The sequence below is a fragment of the Nanorana parkeri genome, unplaced genomic scaffold (assembly GCF_000935625.1).
Source record: "Nanorana parkeri isolate BGI_ZX_2015 unplaced genomic scaffold, ASM93562v1 scaffold132, whole genome shotgun sequence".
NCBI classification, from domain to species: domain Eukaryota; kingdom Metazoa; phylum Chordata; class Amphibia; order Anura; family Dicroglossidae; genus Nanorana; species Nanorana parkeri.
The window spans coordinates 1430931-1446391 of record NW_017306400.1 but is presented as its reverse complement, the minus strand read 5'-3'; the positions used below and the strand labels follow the sequence as shown (position 1 = coordinate 1446391).

The following is a 15461-nucleotide window of genomic DNA, read 5'->3' as shown; positions in this document are numbered from 1 at the left end:
TAAATTCTAAAACATTTATAATTTCCCAATTTTTTGGTAAAATATAAAAGATGGGGTCTAGTCGGGTAAAGAGACACCAAACATGTCAAGACTTAAAATTGCGCACGCCAGCGAAACCTCAAAAAAACTAAATTACCCAAAATTGGCCATAGGCGACGCATTAAAAGCTTTTACCGCTCATCAGTTTAGTGTTATCAGTGATTGATGGCCCTAAAATGATTGCTCTCACTGCGACGTTCGCGGCGATATGTAACATGTGTAGCGCAATTGTCATTTTCGCGTGCTGGCGCATGCGACGCATATTTACGTTTAAATGTGGGCGCGCGCGGGCAGGAAAAAAATGCCGTCTGGCGACGGCAACCCGCAGATAGGAGTCAGCCGCCCGTCCGTTTTTTCTTAACGGGCGGACGGCAAGAGGTTAAAGCAAATCTTTGGGCAAATGCTCATAAGGTTTTGGCTAGACTTCCACTTAAATCATGACAAAGGATTTCCAGAGCAGTATGGATTAGCTAAAATGACAGCACAGCAGATATAGGCTGTGGGTTTCTGACTCTGTCAGGGACCAGAACACCTCCAGGCGGCACTGTGTCGCTGGAACCAGATCTTGCAGTTCCAGTGCTCACCTGCAGGTGTCTCCAGGCAGCCAGTAGCTGTCAGGGACCTGAGCACCTCCAGGTGGCACTGTGACGCTGGAACCAGGTCCTGCAGTTCCAGTGCTCACCTACGAGTGTCTCAGCAATTAGTCACCACCTGGTGCTGATCTGGGAGGGTATTTAGCCTCTCCTTGCAGTGAGGCCTGTGCCTCAGTATTGTAGCCATATCCTGTTTCCTGTCTTGAACCCGGACTCCTGACCCTTACCCCTGAGGTCTCCTGATCAGTGGCTCCCCTCTTGTTGTCCTGCTCCCCAAGGTTTGCCCTGTTGTCTCTGGTGTGTAGATTGTTATTTGTATTAGTTAGGCTTTTATATGTTGCTTGCGGGTGTTGGTGGGGGTGCTTATGGTTGTGGTGTTTTTGGAGTAGCAAATAAACTATAGTTCATAAGCATTGTTTGGTGTGGTCACGTATTTGATTCTCCTGTATAGATACCTGCACGCGGTGTGGGGACACCAGTGCACGGTATTGTGACATAATACCGAGGCCATACGACCAAATTGACCACACCAAACAATGCTTATAGTCACACACCAGAGACAACAGGGCAAACCCTGGGTAGCAAGACAACAAGAGGGGAGCCACTGATCAGGAGACCTCAGGGGTAAGGGTCAGGAGTCCGGTCAGAGTTCAAGGCAGGAACAGGATACAGGCTACAGCAAACAGGATATGGCAACAATACTGAGGCACAGGCCTCACTGCAAGGAAAGGCTAAAAACCCTCCCAGATCAGCACCGGGTGGTGACTGATTGCTGGGACACCGACAGGTGAGCACTGGAACTGCAGGACCTGGTTCCAGCGTCACAGTGCCACCTGGAGGTGCTCAGGTCCCTGACAGCTACTGGCTGCCTGGAGACGCTTGCAGGTGAGCACTGGAACTGCAGGATCTGGTTCCAGCGCCACAGTGCCACCTGGAGGTGTTCTGTCTGGTCCCTGAAAGACTGAAACATTATACTGAGTTGTCTGATTATGGATAGGTCCCTGCCATGAGTTTTCTCTTGTTCACTTGTTTACAGAGCTGTTTACCGAACTCTTTTTCAAGGTCTGTAGTTCCCATTGCAGTATTAGCTTAGTTTAGCATTTAATTTTACATTTCATTTAACCTAATAGTTAAACATGTCCACTGTCAGAGCATATGTCAGGGTAAAAAGAAATAAAATAAAACAATCAGTTTCTAAAAGTTTGTTAAGGTACACAGGCTCCAACCCGGTGTGTTTGCGATCAACCCCTATGCACTGCTATTCTACAAACTAATGCATGGTGGGAGTGAGAGGGGTTATACCAAACTGGCCAACTTTTTTTTTTTGCTTGCCATTATTTCAAATCCACCTGCAGGAGTCAGTATAACCCAGCTGTCTCGGATAAACTAAATGTTGTGTCCCTTAATGAACTTCAAGAAACAGAATTTCACTAAGTACACAAATCCTAGAATAACTGTAATGTGTATCCATGTCTTTCTTTCTGTTTTAGTGGCTGGTGAACAAATACGATCAGCTAAACACTGCAGCCACAACAAAAGCAGTGAGTCTACAAGTTTCTACACAGGTAAAATGAGACCTCTGCGATTCAAAAATATAACTATTGCCTGTACTATGTAAACATGTAAATGTAATTATTTATTTTATTCCTTTTGGATTGCAGAATCAGAGATACTTGATAACATCAACAAGAATAATCTGTCCAAAGCCATCTTTTTAATGCAGAAGGCACTAATGTTTAATAAGGGACTAGATGGTTCTCCTAATAAGTTTCTAGAGGTAATTCTAAGTATAACATTTTTATTTGCATCTATTGTTATTAATCATACGTTGTGTAGCAGCAACTATTATTGTAACATACTGTATATGTCTGTGTTTGTTATTGATTTGATTTGTGCACATCTTCTGGGATACCTCAATAATCATAGTTTGTTAATGTGGACAAAAGGGAACTTGAAAACGAATTGAAGCTTGTCAAGTTTCCTACATATTGAACAGATTCATAGGGCTTCATATGCACATAATATGTGGAAAGTATCTCAGAAATACAATTTCTTAATTATACAGTAAGTGCACAGTATCTTTAAAAACCTGGGTTTTATGCTGCCTTCAGGTGATCGAACACTGTCAAAAAGAAAAAACTGAAGGGACGGCCCTCATATAACTCCTCCTTCTCCCCCAGAGCCTCAGATTTTAATAGTGTTCTTAGGTGATAGAGGTGCTCTCCCTCTCTCTGAGAGAGGCTTACTTAATTCTTTACATCAGTGGTCTCCAACTCAATTTAGTCGGGGACCACTGGACACATTTTTTTGTCCCGTGGGAGCCGCTACTATATACGGTACCAGTTTTAATGTATGCACATGTTGCATGCGGCAACTGTCACCGATTCAAAATTAATGATCGGGTGACAGCTGCTGCATGTAAACGCCTACATACCGCCTGTAATCATATGTGAAAGGATTACATGCAGGTAGGAATCAATCACTCTCCCTGGATACACGATTGTTTATCCAGAGATAGTGATTGTTTTTGTAACTGCATGTAATCATATCACATAGGATTACATGCGGTATGCAGGCGTGTACATGCAGCTTCTGTCACCTGATCATTAACTTGAATGTGTGACAGTTGCCACATGTAAACGCCAGATTAGGGATCCCTGCTGCAGGAAAACGCAAGTTAGTGACACAGGAATCCCTAATCGCACCTGAAATATGACGCACAGTACAGAGATCAGTACAGAGTACAGAAGTCAGTGGTGTGATGCAGAGGTCAGTAATGTAACGCATAGTACAGAGGTCAGTACTGTAACACGCATTGCAGAGGTCAGCGCTGTAACGCACATTGCCGAGTTCAGCGCTGTAACGCACATTTGCAATAGGCATTACAGTGCAGAACTCTGCAATATGCGTTACAGCGCTGGACTCTGCAATATGCGTTACAGCGCTGGACTCTGCAATATGCGTTACAGCGCTGGACTCTGCAATATGCGTTACAGCGCTGGACTCTGCAATATGCGTTACAGCGCTGGACTCTGCAATATGCGTTACAGCGCTGGACTCTGCAATATGCGTTACAGCGCTGGACTCTGCAATATGCGTTACAGCGCTGGACTCTGCAATATGCGTTACAGCGCTGGACTCTGCAATATGCGTCACAGCGCTGAACTCTGCAATATGTGTCACAGCGCTGTAACGCATATTGCAGAGTTCTGCGCTGTAACGCACATTTGCAATAGGCATTACAGTGCAGAACTCTGCAATATGCGTCACAGCGCAGAACTCTGCAATATGCGTTACAGCGCTGGACTCTGCAATATGCGTTACAGCGCTATAACGCATATTGCAGAGTTCAGCAGAATAAGGAAGAAAGAAAGGGGACTTACAGTTCACCTAGCTGGTATTCTCAGTTGCCCTCTTCTTTCTCCTGGTTGGGGGGGGGGGTAGGTGCAGTAAAGAGTAAAGAGATCCTCCATCTACCGACAGAAAAAACTTTATTTTCAGGTTCAGCTGCATTACTTTCTGCCCGTCCAATAGTAACTCTGCAGGCTTCCTCCCCTAACCTATAGCAGCGGAGCTGGGCGGAGGAAGCTGCAGGTGCCCGAAAGACCGAAAGCGCCGAAGAGATCCGAAACTGATTCTTCTCCTTGGCCGCTGCAGCTAAAGCGGCCCCGGGCGAGTGAACACAAAACGATCGCAGCTCGGAAGCGGCGGTACTGTACCAGCGCACCCCCTCGATGCCATTCCACTCGCCCCCACGCAATTTTCACTCGCCAATTGCGAGTGGGCGAGTGGAAATTTTGAGGCCTGGTTTAAGCTATATTTTCAGAAATGTTCAAAGATCAGGCATATTGTTTATCTGTTCTTGTGTTGTATTATGTGCAGGAGTCAGAAAAACTAATTCAACAGGCTGAAACTGAAGAGAATGCAGTCTTTTTATCTTGCATTAAACAATCAGAATCAAAAAATGGAAAAATGACCATTCCTCCTCCACCCATCTTGATTCGCAGAACAGAAAATTCAATGGTGTTTAAGCCAGCTCCTTTCAAATCTGACATAAAGGTAATCAAGGCTATAGACAACACGGGGAGCGGTTATTGAATCTGTTTTTCATATAAATGTATTTTTGTTCAATAAAGTGCATTTATGCTATTTCTCGTGCTTTTCTGTATTTTACACAGGTGGCTTGGTACTGCTTGTTTGGGCGCTGTGTTACTGGACCCAATTTAAAAGTAAGGCTAAATGATCACCATCTTCCTGAAACAGGAGTGGAGGTAATGTGCTTCAGACTTTGCTGTGATGTATTTTTTACTGTAACTGAGACCTGCAATTTACCGCATTTAAGCTAATTTGATATCTTTCTTTTCTTGGGAAATGTAAATGTGATACCAGACGTTCAGGGCCCTGTCATACAATGTACAATGTACTCAATTTGTTAAGAAATTTAACGTCAGTGTTTACTCGTGCACAGCTGTGTTGTAACACTTTATTTTAATGTGCTTTTATGCATATCTTTCCTCATTTGGACATGCATAATACAATTAGAAGTACAATCATGAATAGAGATTTTCCATGGTTCTGATGTGCTAAAAACATGTGCATGACACTTTTTAGGCATTTCCCGTTCATTTTGGTGGTCCTGCTGTACATGTGTAATACACAATGCACACATAGGAGTCTATTTACAAACAATATGAAGAACCATTTGCTTTGAAAATCTTGAAAATGTGAGGGTACGTACCGTGTGAATAGAGACCAAAACAAACATTCTTAGTTTATTTTATTTTCTGGTCCAATGTAATATATGTAATTTCATATTATGGCCACTAGATGGAGCTGAGGAGCACGGGAAATAAGTATTTCAGCTCTATCCAGTGGCCATAATGCAGTCTTACATTAAATTCGACCTGGAAAAAAAATATACTAGGAACGTTGGACCCCTGGTTCATAAATAGACCCCATATTGTTTGCTAATCTTTGTATATCACCTCACAGGTTCCAGCAAATAGCAAGACCTTATTGGAGGCTAGGGGCCTGAAAAAAAATGAAAGGTACATCTTTGCTGTAGCGGCGTATTCAAGAGATGGACGCCTCATTGGGGATTCAGTTGGAGAAACAACTAAACCAATCCTTGCCTTTCCACCTCTGTCTTTGCCTGCCACATGGGCCTACCTAGAACAGGTAGGTTTCATTAGGATAGATTACATATGAAACCATACAAACAGCTGAATACATGATTAAAATACATACAGTATATGCAATTTTTGTTCAGCCACCCTTGTGACCTTTGCAACACGGCTCAGATCGGAAAATCACTCTACTACTTCATGCTTGACTTCCTTCTTGTTCAGCTTTACTGCTTCCTACATCACCTCTTGGCTAATTTATTGTTTAGCAGCAACCTTCAGATGGAGAGGAATTTAGGAAGCTGTATTGCTGAGGCAGGAAATAAGTGCATCACAGAGACCCAAGTGAATTGAAATATTTTCAAAGTGAGGGGAGATCCCCAATTAGGTGTCTTAAGCAGAAGATGTCCCCTCACTTCTTGTTCTAGTAACATTGATAACATTTTGGATATACTATCGCTTTTTGTTTCTCTAGCATTGGTCACCAGAACAAAGAAAGGGTGCATTGCTTCGGCTGGATAGGAAATGAAAATCAGAGAGGGGTTCTAACCATTTCTCCCACTTTCCAAAACAAGAAAAATATTTTGGCTAAAAGTACAATTTTAACAGTGTAATGAATTGACTTGCATTCATAGCCTTCCCAGGTTAATAACACAAACACCAATGTGTATAGTCAGTAAGAAGGTGTAAACAAAACTACGTTTGTAACCTATAAAACTATTTATATTTTACATTTGGCATACCTTAGGTAACCTAAAAAGGTGTTCTTACTATTCTTTTGCCAACTTTTACCCAAAATTACTAAACCATATATTCTTTGTAATCTGCCCCTTTAAAGATTAGAATTTTATTGCTGGCCAAGAAGTAGAAATAGGGATTTGCATTATATTTGTCACATATCAGTGTGTTTTTTAGAATTTTCCAGTCCATACTGATCTTTTTAACTGATCAAATTATCTTTAGTTGTGTAACTTTTTCCGATTTAGATGCCTTCTGATGGTGAAAGCCTCACGTGCATATGGTACAAGCAACTCCAAGAGGTCACTGATATTTAGTAAAATACTAAGAGGACACTGACATATTGCAAGAGAATACTAGTAACCAAAAAGGTGGCCAGTGACGTATTGCAAGAGACTACGTATGTCTGCCAAAATGCTGTTAAAGACGGTAAAAGACTGCTAGAGAGCACTGACATGCTTTAAGAGATCAGTAGCGATTGCTGATATGCCATGTATGCATTCGTGATATCAAACGTGCGCATTTCACCTTGAGATTGAATGTTAGCAGAATCCTATTTCTAGAAATGTATGTTTCCTATTTCTAGAAATACATGTGTGGCTATTTAATTGTGTGAACTTAGGTTTGTTTTGAGCAATTCCAGTCCGTACTAAGAAATGAAATGCTGTTTTCATTGACACAGAGTGCGTATCAAGTTGGCAACTATAAAGTGGCTAAGAAGGCATTCTCTGTGCTGTGGAACTACTTTGTTGTGTCGCCAGTCCCTGCATCTACTGATCTGGCTATATCAGAAAACAGGGAAGGTTATATACATCAGATGAGGTAAGTAGTGACATGAAATCCATCTAAGAATCTATTCTTATTATATATCCTGCCTTCTTATTGTAACTCATAAAGGGCTCTCATGTTACTGGAGTCCCAATAAACAAATAAAACAGTTTTTTTGCTTGGAAAAAAAATACCTAAATAACTAGGTTGCAAGTGCTACTTTCTTAACCAGTCAAAAGCAATTTGCTCTAATTACTGTGTCCAAGTCTATGCATATTATACCACAAACGAAATGTAGATGTTGGATGAGCAGCTTTATCCTAAAATATTTAGGGCAACCTGTTAGGTTTTTCGACTGAACATTGACAAACAGAAACTAGCATTTATTTTCTTACAAGTTAATTAATATTTTTTATGTATCTCCCTGAAAAAGATCATGTAGTATTCTACACAGTATGAATGACATTATATATAATGCCCATTTCTATCCACTTTGTCATACATTTGTTATTTTTAAAAAAAGGGGGCAATTTTATGTTTCCATGGTAACTATAATGGGCAACATAGACATGCTGTGCATATGGAAAATTGTATAATTAGCACTTTGTTACTCTCATTATTAAGTAAAATGCTAGTCTTTACTAATCTCCAACATCTTTCATCTTCCCTAGAAACTAATCAGCTCTGATAAACATGACACAATTAGTAGCATTATTGTAAAAAATATGTTTTATATCTGTAATTGTATATACAGTAAGCATAAGCTTGCTTTGTTTGATAAGCCTGGATATGACGCGTATGCTTTCCCACAGATTGTGCAATGATGCCATATCAACGTCTTCTCCCATTCTGCTGCAACTCTTCCTTGGAAGTATTTTTGCAATGAGTGAAATAAACATAAAAGAAGGAGCACTGTTTTGTGACTCTCTTTGTGATGGAGGTATACTTCGCAAGGGGCAAGTAAGTAATGAGTTAATAACCATTATTAATGAGGACTGATTTACCGAATATTAATAAATATATATGAAAGGGAATGTCATACGGCTATAATATTGATGACTGAGATTAAAATTAATATAAGATAATTAATACCAGATCACATATGACCTTGGGTCCTTTGAAAATTATTGAAGAAAATATCAGTTTTTATTCACAATAGTATAATTAATGTCAGAATCAAAGTGATAATGTTATGGACATAATTGACTTTAGCATAAAAATGCACATTGCAGTATTATTAAATTAAGTAAATGTATGTTGGCCTTTAGAACTCCAGGACATATTAAAAGCCTCTTAGTCCAGTAAGTGTATTAATACCACAATTATAAAAATGTATTAAAATACTGCAAGTATAACAACATGATATCTATCTTTATATTATCTTCCTATAACTCCCTGCACAGGAGAATGATACTAGGAGTGCTAGGTTACCAATTGTGTAGCAGAGTACTCTTAGTCTTTCCTGTATTAGGCACCAAAATCAGGAGATGGTATTGTTGAAAATTGGACATCCTGCAAACTCGTACATCCAGATAAGCTGGACCCTTTGTTCCATAGCCCTTAGTTCATTGACCACCACTTCTAATCCAAATCCAGCCCTTATTCTAAAAAACATTACTAAAAAAAAAAAAAGGACATATGTATGTGGTTTTCAGATAGGGTTATAAAAAAAGCATTTCCCTATTGGGTATATTTATTAAGCAGCAGTAGGACCGTACCATGGCCTGGATTTTATAAATGGGCCATTAAAATGCCGACCGCGGCATGCATAGCTGAGTATAACAGAATGGAGACAGTGTTATTTGTTCTCTGTTATAAAAATCTTTCACTGTCATGCCACTTTGAGGGTATTATTCAAACAATTCAACAATAATTATACTTCCAAGATTCCTTTTCCAGCTCCTGCAGGATTAAAAGCCATTAATCACAAAACCTCAGTCAGGAGAGCACCTTGCATGCAGTTTACTGGATATGAATGGCACAGTCTTGGGTGTTTCAGCTCATGAAGCTGAAATCTACACAAACATAGGAATATCATTGAGCAGTGTCTACCCTTTGCAGCAACCTGTCTAAGTCCTGCTTAAGAGTGACATGACCACTTATGTGGCAAGAAGACAAGAATGCCTTTAGTAAAAGCTATATAAGAATTAAAGGCACTGATTTTTGTCTAGTTTGAGGGTTTTAGTTGATACTCTTCTGAACTCTATAGAATTTAAAGCGGTAGCAAACCACTGTATAAATGTTGGGTTTTTGCCCTAATGTGCAAGTATGCACGGCATACTAATGTGCAAGTATGCCCTAAGTATGCACATTAGGGCACACTTACTTTACAAGTATGACCTTCTCCAGTGCTATTGGATCACTCTTCGGTCACCTGCTTTGTCCTCTTCTGGGTTCCCAGGAATCCTCCTCTTCGACTATTGGGTGACCACTGGTGATATAACTCCTGCACAGGATTTACGTCCTCCCCAGCACCTGGCCCATCATGGTATCTTGGCATGCATCATACAGCGTACACAGAATAAAAAAAATTGCTGGGAAGAGAGGAAGAATTTGTTTTTGGAAGAAGAGAATTTGCATGTCTCTTCTGCCAAAAATCCCTACCTTCCTGCAATTTACTGTACAATACTATTTATTGTACTAAATGTACTTGTGCTGTAGGAATCAGTCCTTATTTTTCAGATTTTGGTAAGTGCTAACAGTTCACTAGACTAGACTGTCTGGGTCTGCACACCTGCTGTGGCCTTAGGAAAAGTTCCTACTCTCTGTGTTGGGGCTGGTATAGGAGGGCAATTATGGACAATAGTCTAAGACCAAAAGGTGGGTAACAACATCAAAAACTCCCGGGTGGATGGTAATGGAAGCAGAGAGACCTTGCTGTTTGTGTGTCGAAGACATATCAGAAGCAGGCGGCTAACTTAGACCAGCAGATATTACTTATAACTATAATACAACTTCTAAGTAGATTTGCCCTTTAATATTAGAACTGTTAAAGTGATCGCAGAACTTCCTTTCAATAAAAGAAGAAGTCGGTAGCAACTCAAAAGTACATAATCAGGTCACATAGAGCAGCCCACATAGGATGTTTTGTCATGAAAATCAAATTAGCTGATGCTATTTGGTTTAAGCACTACTGCTTGCAAATGTGTTGTGAATGCATTTATAAAAGTGCTCTTATAGTTCCACTTTCATCGGCTTTCAATGTCTCCTTACAATGTCACAGCTATATTCCCAAATGACACTTTATATTGTTGTCACAACATTCTAGGTACCAGTAGAGCATATCAGGACTGTGTAGCTGCTTAATGTTCCATTGACTGAGGAGCATTAGGCTGAGCCCACTTGAAAATAAAAACTTTATTGCCACAAACCTCTCTGAAAAAAAAAAAAATCAAAAATAAAACAACACTTGTGTTGTGAGGTAATGGGGTTTATGGAATCTAAGAAGCGAAACAGTTGGCTAAATTGTGAGTGAATGGAGTAGAACCAAGTAGCATGCCATAGTAGTTTCTTCACTACACGTGAAAAGGTGATTACTGAAATAACTTACTTGAAGAGACAGGCAATTTGTAAATTCAAAGTTTATATAATTCACAAAGGGAAATATATGTATTACAAATTGATTTGCAGGAAACATAGAGTTTATAAAAGTATTTACATTTAGATTGACAGAACCCTTTAGTATAAGATTTTACAGAAATATCTGCTCCACTGAGCTAAATATGTGTGTTTGTTATCTTTAGCTTTGTCGGATAGCTGAATGCAAAAGATTGTTAGTGGCTCTTGATGTTAGTACCTTGCTGAGCGATGCCAACTATGCCCTTCAAGCTGTTGTTCAATGCTATGGTCTGATTGCTCCAGTAATCTATCACCGAATCCCTTCTGTTCCAGTAGTGCAGGTAAGCAGAAATGTGCCCACACAGATTCATAGCAGCCATGATAAGCAATCATTTATATTTATGTCTTTAAACACAACAAGTCATTCAGATACAAACAATAACGCACTTGTTCCAGGCTGATGTAAATGTACCTATTAATATTAGAGAGGTCTGTTGTGAAGCTTCAAATCACACATAAGTAGTCAGCGTGGTGGTGGCACACAGCAGGTGAATGAAGCCATTCTGTAGAAAAGAGAGATCTTATTGCTCTCTAATTGGACACTCATCATTTGTTAAACTAGCCAAATACCAAAACACTTTCAGATTTTTCGAAATTATGTGGCCACATATTGGGTGTTACCTTTAAAAGTATTACATTTTTATTTGCATATGTTTGCCTATTTTCTAAACCCTATAGGTTATTAACATTGAAACTCTTGATGGCAACAGCAGTTTACATGCTTTTTAGTGCTGATTATGGTTAAAATGATTATATATGTGTAGATTGTAATACACAACTAAAACACTGCCATGATATCTCTTAAGGAATCTTTTATCTTCCATATGTCATTTTTCACAGGGCTTCTTTTTTCCCTTACAATTCAGATGCTGATGTCATTTCTATAGTCTCAGCAATCAATAAAACTCATTGTGTGTGAATTATGGTATTTCGATTTAGTATTAACGTGATGTCTTGCATTGATTGACTACCATAAAGTACCAATTAAATGAGATGACCATTGCCTGATACAACGGATTGGACCACATTTTTTGGCAATCAGTTAGTGGAAGGAGGATTAACTATAGAACATAAAACAGGGTTGGTCGAAAAATACATTGACCAGGTTGGCAATTTTTATGCACTTCCCCATGGTATGCTACTTTACCTGTGGAAGAAATGCACATGTGTTTATAACAGAAATACCAATTACATGTTCCATAGTTATTTGGCCTGAAAGATACAGTGATTGAAATGGCTATAGTCAGATGCATGCAGATATAACACGGTCACATTTTTTAGTACCACCAGTTTGATTTTCCAGGCAAGAGCCATAGCAAAATATGTGACTACTATGGGACTTAGAAATACACGAGCTCAGCCACCTCTCTCTGACACTGGCAAAAGTGATAGCATGCGCCTGTTACTATAAACGGGTAGCTGTATCCAGCTTCTGATAGGACAAGCAAAATTTTCATCGGGCTTCCCTGCTACTCCAATAGCGAAACCTGTCAGAAGATGGACACAACGTGAGCGCTGGATACAGAGATTGACAGGTTATGCAAAATGTCTTCAACAGGAAAGGGTTTGGCAAGTTTACATGGGGGGTGTCCGGGTTTAGTCTTGCCTAGGGCAGCATAAAACCAAAATACACCACTGGATACACAGATATAGTAGTAACTGCATTTAACAAATACATTTGGATACAGTGAAAAATATATAACCTATGTATAGTTTCCGGTCCTCCCTCAAATCACAATGAAACCATTTCTATTCTGTATCACTACTGGAAGTGCTGTTGAAAAGGAGGTTAGAGGCGGGGGGGAAACATTTAAGGCCTATCCAGACTTGTCCATGTTTGTGTATTGCATTAACTCTTGATGTGTCACATGTTATTTGGAATGGGCTGCCAACGCACAAGAAGAGTAGCGAAAAACGGCCTTGCAACATTGTTTCCCATGCAGCAGACCACAACACATTGCAGTGCATTGTGCATCGAGGACTGCATTGCCTCAAAATGAATGACACTGCAATAAGATAACACACTTAATGTTATTGCAACACAAGGCATTGAAAGTTGTGTCTCTTTACCCTTAATGGTTTTGCTATACAGCCATATCATACAAAGTTTTGCCCTTGCTCCCACATATTTGTTGGATTAGGAATTGTAAACATACTGTTCGAACTTCTTGCACAGCCTCACAGAGAAATATGAGCACACAGTCTGATATGCATGCTGCACATGGCATGGAAAACAGGAACGAAGCCACAGCTTTATTCTCTACCTTATTCAATACAACAGAGTATCTACCATAGATATATAACAAAACTTATAAACACTGCCATCTAGTGACCGAAATTGTATACTGCAGAAGTTGTTGCTATAAACACAGTAATGTGTATCCTAACACATACCACACATGGGAAGGTTCTTGAAGAACTGACCCTAGAATAATCAATTGTGCCTTTTTGATAATGTCGGCTGTGGGTTCCACCTGTAGCACCAACTCAGCTGCTTTCAGTCTGTGGCAAACAGAACCAAATTACATTGACTCAAAGTCACTGGAAAGAACCGAATTGTGTGCTAAGTATGCAAAGTAGTTTTACCCAATTAGACTAACAGCCATTATTTAATGCTTATTGTTATAATAAAAGTGAAATGTTATCACAGAGGATTCTTTTCTAGGAACAAAGAGGTTAATACTATAATGCATAATTCACATTTTTGTTCATGTTTTCAGATCCTAATTAAATGCTTGGCAGTTTTTCAAGAGATCCCCAGCAGCACCTGGCAGAAAAAACAGGCTGGCGTAACAGAGGGCGTAATGCACATGACAGCCTGCATCGTGTATTATGTAGCCAAGGTACTTATTTAGATGCATCCAGCATGGCAATCAAAAGAATGCTTATTATATTTCTATTTTCGGATGACATTAAAAGCAAACACTTCTCCTGTTACTTATGTATTTCTGATAATTGAACATATCATTATTTTGGAGTCGTGACCCTTTTATGAGCCTGTGTAAATATTGTGTATGATTAACGGATTAGTGCATTTAATAATCTACTCTGTCTAATACCATGATATAAATATTTTCTGTTGCTGTCACGAAGCCTGGAAAAACCTGTAGGAGTCAGGTTTCCAAAAAGCAAAATTGCCAGGTTTATTTCACAGAACAGTAAGCATTTTCCAATGTGCAGAAACCCACCGCAGCCAATTAAAAGTTATCTGTCTTTATTATTGCTATGGATATTTGAATTTTGGTTTCTATAGGTAGTAGTAGCTTACAGATGACCAGTGATTATTAGGGCCCATGTTGACAGGCGTTGTTTTCTTGCATATAGTATTGTGATATGACACCTGCACTCCTTACAACGATTGGACGTTGACCTTGATTGCTCGTAGCGATTGCACGGATGGTGCCGTGTTTTCCAAAATCGTAAAAAACGGAGATCACCAGCACCAGTCAAAAGCATTAGATTCTTTTGGCTATTTATTGAAGAAACATGTCTCAAGCGTCATTTAACGAATGTATCAGGGCCACGCAGGGTCCCTTCTTCAGGGTGACATAGTGACATTTGTCACTATGTTGCCCTGAAGAAGAGACCCTGCATTGCCCCTTTGACCCTGCTCTCCCTGAGTCTTGTTTCGCACTGCTGTAGAGTTCCTATACCCTCCTGTCTGCCAGTTTTCACATATGTGTACCTTTCTCTGTTTCCTGTGCCATGCTTTGGTACTATTGTACTCCGTTGTCTCACTCCTTGCGAATCTCCTCCATTGTCCCATAAGCTTTCCTTGTATTTCTCTGTAGCTCTACCCCTGTGTATGCACAGTCCTGGTGCGCTCTCCCTCCCAGTCTTGCACCCTTGAATATTAAGTGTTATTATGTGTATCTTATTGCGTTGTATTAAGTGTTTGTGTGGGAGCCCATTCACACCTGTAAGTTTAGGTGCGTTTAGGGATTCCTGCGTCAGGAATTTGCATTTTCCGATTACATGCGGTATGCCGGCATTTACATGCAGTGGCTATCACCTGATCATTAACTTGAACTGGTGACAGCTGCCACTTGTAAATGCCAGATTTGGGATTCCTGCTGCAGGAAAATGCAAATTCCTGACAAAGGAATCCCTAAATGCACAGGTGCATATAGGTGTGAATGGGACCTTATTGCATGTGTATTCCTTGCTGTGAGGCGTCCGTATTTCTGTGTGTGCGCATATTTCTCTTTGTGCATATTTGGGTGTGCATATTTCTGTTTGTGCATAATTCTATGTGTGCGTATTAGTGTGCATGTGTGTGTATCTGTGTGGGTGAGTAAAACTGTGTGAATCTGTTGGTCCTCTATGAAATTTAAAAAAAACACACACATATACTGACACTGCACAGATGCATACATACTGATATGACACACACAGAAACATTAACACACATCCCAACTTCACTAACAGAAATCCTGACAATACACACACAAACCATCACAAAAAAATATACTGACATTGCATACAATGAAACCATCACAAACACATACACTGACCTTATAAACACACGCAGACATTAACACTGCGTCCAGTCACTCTCTAAGACCTGCGTTCCAGACCTATT

At 39.9% G+C, this 15461-nt stretch overlaps 1 protein-coding gene across 1 annotated transcript in view; it reads left to right on the top strand.

Annotated features, from left to right (window-relative positions):
• Window positions 1–15461, top strand: part of CFAP54 (cilia and flagella associated protein 54) — a 250519-nt gene that overhangs the window by 70577 nt on the left and 164481 nt on the right. The window contains exons 20-28 of the mRNA XM_018553872.1: window positions 2123–2197; window positions 2294–2409; window positions 4515–4691; window positions 4811–4903; window positions 5625–5810; window positions 7176–7315; window positions 8074–8221; window positions 11005–11160; window positions 13600–13722. Coding sequence (XP_018409374.1) covers window positions 2123–2197; window positions 2294–2409; window positions 4515–4691; window positions 4811–4903; window positions 5625–5810; window positions 7176–7315; window positions 8074–8221; window positions 11005–11160; window positions 13600–13722 — 1214 coding nt within the window. The remainder of the gene's footprint in view (window positions 1–2122; window positions 2198–2293; window positions 2410–4514; window positions 4692–4810; window positions 4904–5624; window positions 5811–7175; window positions 7316–8073; window positions 8222–11004; window positions 11161–13599; window positions 13723–15461) is intronic.